We start from the raw sequence: 7,526 nt of genomic DNA, 5'->3' as shown, positions 1-7,526 counted from the left end.
GAGGAAAAAAGGAAAGGAGGCAAGAAGGAAGGGAGGAAGGAAGGGAGGGAGGGAGGAAGGAGAAAGGAAGGGAGGGAGGGAGGGAGGAAGGAGAAAGGAAGGAAGGGAGGGAGGGAGGAAGGAGAAAGGAAGGGAGGGAGGGAGGGAGGAAGGAGAAAGGGAGGGAGTGAGGTGAGAGGGCAAAGACACGTGAGGCCTGAGAGCTGATCAGCAGGTTTGGTGACACAGGTTGCTGGGGCCTGAGGTCCGGAGAGGTGGAGCAGGTGCAGGGTGTTGTCCTGCAGGGACGCCTGTGGCCTGGGCTCCATGGGGCTGTGAGGAGAGGGTCTGAGGAGCTTTCCTGGGGGCTGGGGGCCTAGAGCAGTAGCTTGGTCAGGGAGGGATGCTGTCTGTGGGAAAGGAAAGCCCATTTTAAAGGTGGGAGCCATTTGTATCCAGATGCATGAGAAAGGGAACAATCCACCCCCTGAGGGTCATCATGTTACCTGGGAAAAGCAAAAGTAATTCCCACCCAGTGGGGCAGTGAGCAGATGCTTCAAGGTGGCCCGCACCCAGCAGTGGTCACTCTGCCTGCTCCCAGGGGCTCAGCTATGCCCACTGGCTGCTCTGGGCCGGGTCCAGCCCAGGTGAAGGTCCCCGAGTCCTGGCTCTGTCTTTAGTGCTCCTCAGGGGACAAAGGACACCCATCAAGTAAGGACAGGCAGTCTCTGCTTTGTCACAGTGCAGAAGGTGGGAGGACGGGACTCCCAGAGTGTCACAGACACAGGCGTGGCGGCGTCCGACAGGACCGAGGTCCCACCAGACGCCCCCCCCATGCTCACCCCATAAACCAAGCCTTCCTTCTGCGTGGGGCGCTGTGCACAGGCCACAAATGCCCACAGCAGGGGATGCACATGACTGAGGAGTGGGTGTAAATGGAGTACTGAGTGTGGATGGAGGAGTGAGTGTAAATGGAGAAGTGAATGTAAGTGAAGGAGTAAGTGTGCATGGAAGTGAGTGGAGAGAAGGGAGTGTGCCCAGGAGTGAGTGTGAATGGAGAAGTGAGTGTGCCCGGGAGTGAGTGTGAATGGAGAAGTGAGTGTAAATGGAGAGTGAGTGTGGAGAAGGAGTGTGCACGGGAGTGAGCATGCACAGAAGATTCCGCGTGGATGGACAAGTGTGCACGGAGGAGTGTGCACAGAGGAGGCAGTGTGCACGGGAGCTGGTGTGGATGGGAGAGTGATTGTGCCCGGGAGCGTGGATGGCGGAGTGAGTGTGCACAGAAGATTCCGCGTGGATGGACAAGTGTGCACGGAGGAGTGTGCGCAGAGAACACAGTGTGTGCAGGAGCCAGTACGGGTGGAAGAGCGAGTGTAAACAGTAGAGTGAGTGTGGATGGGGAAGTGAGTGTGCGCCGTAGTGAGTGTGCACGCGGGACTGCGTATGCCTGGGAATGTGAATGGAGGAGCGCGTGTAAACGGGAGTGGGTGTGGGTGGACCAGTGTGCACGGGAGCGAGAGCGTTGCGGGCGCGCGGAGCCTCCCCTCCCCCCTCCCGGCGCGGGCGCGAGTCTGGGTGCGCTCGGCGTCCCCGGCGGGGCAGCAGCGAGAAGCAGCCTCCGTCCGTCCGGGTCATTCTCGTGTCCTGACCGCGGCGCCGGGAGGATCCCGCTCGAGGCTCTGGCCCGAAGGGAGGCGGTGGGCGCGCGGGAGGCTCGGCCAGGACCCCAGGCAACCGCGCCCCGCGCTCTGCGGTGCCGGAGGAGGAGCCCCCGAGGCTGAGGGAGCCCCGGGCGGGGCTGCGGGAGGAGGATGGCGTCGCCCCCCGCGCCGGCCTCGGGAGGCGAGGCCCGCACACCGCCGAGCCCCCAGCGGATGCGTCAGGTGGGTGCGCAGTGTGGCCTGTGTCCTCGCCCAGGACCCCCCGCCGGGCGACCAGGACCCGGACTCGGACTCGCGTCCTGGACCCGGAGGTCGGCGGGTGGGCTCTGAGCACCGCTTCTCTGTTCTGACCACACTCACACACAGGCTCACGGACACACAGGGACTTGCACAAACGCTCATACACCCACGGACACACACCCATGTGCACAGGAGCACACGGGCTGGGCGCACCGGGTGCACACCCAGCTGTCACATGACCCTGGGAGCTGCTCTGCTACAAGGTGCCCAGGGTGCGCTCCAGGGTCACGCACCCCAGACCCAAGCCCGCTAGGGCCTGGGCGGGGCGCTGGGGGCTCACCCCACCCGCGGGACACAGCAACCTTGTCCGGAGGTTACTTGCGAGCTCAGCTTTCAGACAGAGCCGCACGGACCGGAGAACATGGGTTCCTCCCCGCGTCTGCGGGGACAGGGGTCCCCAACCTGCAGGGTGCAGTCCTGAGCGGTTTGAATTGGCCCCGTTCCCTGCATGGTGGAAAGAAAACAGCGGAGTTTCCCGTCGGACTGATCTGTGATTTGGTATCTAGCAGAGCTGGCTTTTTCCTGCTGCCGTCGCCCAGAACCACAGCATCAGCAGTTAGGGTCTCCGATCAGGCGCAGGCATCGGCTGGCCCAGACAGGCCGGCCCGCGGGGGTGTGTGCCCATCTCCCCTGGCTGCGAGGGGCAGCTCCACCGCAGGGAGCGGGGCTCCTGTTCAGACACAGGTGCACTGCGTCTCTGGAGCCTGTTGGGGCAGGGAGACAGTGGCTAGCGGAGCAGCCGTGCTTGAGGGCCAGGTGGCAAACGAGAGGAACTCCAGGGGCTTTAGAATCCACGCACACAGGACAGGAAAGTTTGGCTGACAGTTAATAAGGTCTTTGCCACATTTGGATTTGTGTATGTGTAGGTGGTGTTTTCTTTTTTTTGGGGGGGAGGTAGGGGACAACCTTTGATTATGTGCATTTTTATGCAGACTAAAAATTAATGTTTACTTCTTTTTTTATGGGACTGTGTCCCAAAGAAACTGGTTAGGGTTTTAAATCCCTCTAGGATCCAGGACTAATTTCATGACAATGCATTTTTAGTTGCACTCGGAGCTAATTTTTTTTTCCTGAAGCAGTATGGTAGCAGGCATCATTAAATCTGTGTTTGTGACATTTATGCATCTAAGAATGAAGGTGAAATTATCGCTATTTTCAATATAAGAGAAATCACATCCTATGCAAAAAGTTACTTTTATATCTGTTTGTATGTATATTTATATAAGCATTTAAGAAGTAAAATACATTGATTTAAATAAAATATATGCACTCAAAAATACCTATGAAATCTCATTCTATATTTAGAATATTTCTATTGAGCTAAGAAGTATGTGTGGAAACATTTACTAGAAAATATTTGCATGGAAGATTGTTGTTTTGCAGAGTGGATACTATTTACAGGCCCTTAGGACCAGAATCTGCAGCGTCCAGTACGACTAGTGTCCTCTGTTCAGATTTCATTCACACGACCTTCTGGGGGTGACGTTAGTGACCTGTGCACTGATTAGCACAGGGTGTAGAGACAGGTTGCTGGAATTACTGGCCACTCCAATCTGTCTGATTAGTCCAAGCAGGTGGCCCAGAAGTACTGACAACCTCCAGGCAGAATCACCATTTGCCTGCAAGTGATTCTGACCAAAGTAGGAGTAAAAAAGAAGAAGAAGAGAGAAGAGTGTTTTCCTGTGAAGCGGTGAAATACAGGGAAGGTCCAGCACAAATAATGCCCCATTTTTATTACAAAATCTTCTATTACAAGATCATAAGCATGTAATTCTGTAACAAAACAATATCACACTCAAGCACACCATATGACATTTTAGCTGAAATGTTCAAATTATGACTATAAATTATTAGACCCGTATTAGTACCCTACCACACTGAAGTACTTCAGCCACATTAGTACTTCAACCACACTGAAGCAGGCGTTACTTCTGCCAGACCCCGTATTTAGGCCCTAGTTACAGTGTGTATTTTAAATGTGTCACTGTTTCCCGGATGTGTTTCTCCCTGTTCTTTAATAATACCTTTTCAAATCAATTCTGGATTGAATCAGAATGAATTAAAATCTGAATTGTTTTCTTCTTTATAAACCCTGGTTGAGAGAAAAAATATAATTGAAAAAACAAAGGATTCCAAAGGAGTGAAAGGTTTCTTTAAATTTTATTTATTTATTTATTTTAGGGGTGGGGAGAAGGAAGAAAGAGAGGGAGAGAAACATGGATGTCCAGTAGTGGGGGGCAGCCAGGCATGTGCCCTGACCAGGAACCTGGCTGGTGATCTTTTACTCTGTGGGAAGACACCCCACCCACTGAACCACAGTGGTCGGGGCAAGAGTGAAAGCTCTTAATTAGAGCCATGACGTGGATTTTAACAACAAATGAATTTATCGGCCATGACCTTAATTACATATGGAAATTTAGAATAGAAAATATTAAGAAAGACTTTGGGTGACTATAAATATACTTAATGGCTAAATTAGTATATTTACTGATTTCCATGAAAATATGCTATGTGAAGATTTATTTATTCAACAGACATTTACTCAGCATAAAGTAATGTTTCATGCCATAAAGTAAAGAAACAGAGAGGACAAAAATCTTACCCATTAGCAGGTGTAGGTATTGTTAGTGAAGACAAGGATTAAAGTATTTGAAATTTGAATTGCTCATCAAGTACTTTCCACATTATCTGTTAAAACATTTATTTCTCAGCTTTGCATTTTGATTATTCCTATAAGCCTAAAAATAATACCTAAGTTTGCATAGATTTAACAAGTCACTGTATGACTGAATTTATGTTTGCATCTATTTGATATATTTCTGATATATATGATATATTTTAACTGCCTAATGTACTATTAGAATATATATCACAGTCCTAACCCATGTGGCTTAGTGCATCGGTCACCGTCCTGCAAAGGGAAAGGTTGCTGGTTCGTATTTCCTGTTCAGGGTACTGGCCTGGGTTGTGGGTTCGTCCCTGGTTGGGACATGTACAGAAGCAACTGACTGATGTTTCTCTTCCTCTCTTTCTCCCTCCCTTCCCCTCTCTCTGGAATCAATAAAAATAAACAAAAAAAAAGAACACATCACAAATCATATAATTATTTTTATGATTAGATCTTTTGGACGAATATATTTTTAAAGCTTTTGGAAAATGCTGATATATATGGCTTAAAATAGCTAAAGTAGTCTAGGGCCTTTACACAGCGCGGTTAGCATCTAGGTTTCCAAAAGTGAGCAAGTCAAAGAAAAATGTACTTCAACTTCATTCTGTCATGTTAAGGGAGAAAAAACTATATCAATCTAATCTGTCTTCTCAGGCTCCTAATATACTAGATGTTTAATTTTCCCCCTCTTCTTAAGAAAAGGGTTATTTCTTTGTTTCACAAAAAAGATGACTATGGTACAGAAGTTTTGCCTACATTTTTAAACATCTAAGTCAAACTAGTTGCCAAACTAGAATGACAAATTTTCAGAGTCCCAGTCTGTGTTTATTCATTTTCTGACTTTGTAAAAGAAAAGGTTAAGAAATGGTAGTTTTGCGACTAATTATTTAATACTCTGTCTACATATATTAAGAGAGCCATATGATTTTTATGGATATTGCCATAAAATTTAAATCATTTAATTAACTGAGTATTTATTGAGATCTTGAAGCTAAGACACTTTACTAACGTCTTTTCGGGCCTCACTGTCTTTCTGGTGAACTCTGAGGGAAGCGTCCGGGGCATCGGTTGTTTTGAGAATTGGAGAGCTATATGATATCCTTCATAATTGGTGCCAGGAAAATTGTCTTTTTCTTGTTTCATCATCAATCCTTCCTCAAGATCTGTGGGTATTGGTGTCATTTCATTTATGATAGAAACCAGCGTTCCTTCTGTGCTTTCTGTAGAAGCTTAGAGACCTCCCAAGTGGTAATGATGATGAATTTACAATGAGCCAGGCCTGCTCTGTGCTAAACAAAACTTCCTAGGCAATGCTAGGGAGGAGATATTGTCATTCCCATTTTCCAGATGAGATAAATTACATACTCAAGGTCATAGCCAATCAGTTACAACTCAGGGGTTTAGAACAAGGTCTTAATGATGCCTTGTTTCAGAGTCAGGACCTTTGATTGATTGTCTTCCTCTTCTGATTTCAGACATTGTGTCTGTGAAGGGAGCACCTCCCAGCACTCTTGCTGCTCTGGGCTTCGTGACCATGCTTATGGGATTCTCCTCTGGGTTACCTCGAAGTTAACTATAGGGTTTATAGCAGACTGAAGTAATTTTCATTACTTTAATTCACCAGATGAGAATAAATTCAATGCCAGTTGTTGTTTTTGAATAAATATTTTCTATTTTTAAAGATTTTATTTATTTTTAGAGAGAGGAGAAGGGAGGGAGAAAGAGAGGAAGAGAAATATCAGTGTGTGGTTGCCTGTAGTATGCTCCCACCTGGGGACGTGGCCAGAAACCCAGGCATGTGCCCTGACTGGGAATCGAACTGGTGACCCTTTGGTTTGCAGACTGGCACTCAATCCACTGAGCCACAACAGCCAGGGCTATTTTTAATTTTTAATTACATTTTTTGATGTGACATTGATATACTGAGCACATTATTTTTGTCATTGGCTCAGGAGGTAACACAGATGTGATAGGACTAGTTAAATAAGTATTTCACAGGAAGTATTTTTCCCACTTAAATCTTTGTAAATCACTTTATGCAAACACTGCGACTTTCCTTTGCCTGACTCAATGATCAGCAGTTCTGGACTTGCGTTCTGCCCATGGAGTTTGGAGGCTGTTACAGAGCTCAGGAGGCCGCTCACTGTTGGCCTCACTGCCCATGCCAAGTGAGGGTGCATGGGGCCAGTGCATTGTCCTTGAAACTATGCTCTGAGCAGCCAGTGCCCCAAGTTTCCTGCCTTGGTGGCCTGCAGTCTACTCTGTGGGCTGGGACAGGCCTTTCCTGCCCAGCTGCTCTCCAGGGGCAGGACTGGAGCCAGTGTTTCCCTGCTGTGGATGCGGGTTTGTGGAGGGTGTAGACAGATCTTGACAGTGAGAGCTGCATGTTCTCATGTCTTGTACAAAGTCTGCGTTAGTCACTTGTCAGCCATGTGACCTTAGGCAAACTACTTACCTGTTTGTGCCTCGTTGCTTTACTTGTGAAATGGTAGTAGCCATTGCAGTGAGTTAGGTTTAGGATTGAATAATGCAACAGGGGGGTTAAGGGTGCTGACCCCCACTCAGTTGAAAATCCACATATAACTTTTGACTCCCCAAAACTTAACTACAGTCATCCCTCAGTATCCTGGGAGATCAGTTCCCCATGGAACCAGAGTCCAAGATGCTCAAGTCCCCAGTATAAAATGTGCCAGGACAATAAAATGTGCCAGGACAATGTATATGGTCAGCCCCCTACATTCCCAGACTCCCAGCTGCAGGCTGAAAACAGTGCAGGTATTTACTGGAAAACATCACATATAAATAAGCAGACCCATGCAGCTTCAAACTCATGTTGTTCAAGGGTTGTCTGTGTAACGTACACAAGGTGTGTGGCCAAGAGGCCGGCACTTGGTAAATGCTAAGTAACTTCAGCTCCT

The 7,526-nt window shown here is 47.9% G+C and overlaps 1 protein-coding gene across 2 annotated transcripts in view; it reads left to right on the top strand.

The window, feature by feature from the left end:
• The first annotated feature begins 1,590 nt into the window (after positions 1 to 1,590).
• The window catches only part of ANK2 (ankyrin 2), a 293,273-nt gene continuing 287,337 nt past the window's right edge, over positions 1,591 to 7,526 (top strand). For both annotated transcript variants that reach the window (XM_045830698.1, XM_045830702.1), the window contains exon 1: positions 1,591 to 1,862. In XM_045830698.1, coding sequence (XP_045686654.1) covers positions 1,791 to 1,862 — 72 coding nt within the window. In that variant the 5' untranslated portion in view covers positions 1,591 to 1,790. The remainder of the gene's footprint in view (positions 1,863 to 7,526) is intronic.

Source organism: Phyllostomus hastatus, unplaced genomic scaffold (assembly GCF_019186645.2).
Source record: "Phyllostomus hastatus isolate PE091 unplaced genomic scaffold, TTU_PhHast_1.1 phas_contig_159, whole genome shotgun sequence".
In the NCBI taxonomy this organism is placed as follows: Eukaryota; Metazoa; Chordata; class Mammalia; order Chiroptera; family Phyllostomidae; genus Phyllostomus; species Phyllostomus hastatus.
The sequence above is the reverse complement of the archived record's forward strand: the minus strand, read 5'-3'. Positions and strand labels throughout refer to the sequence as shown.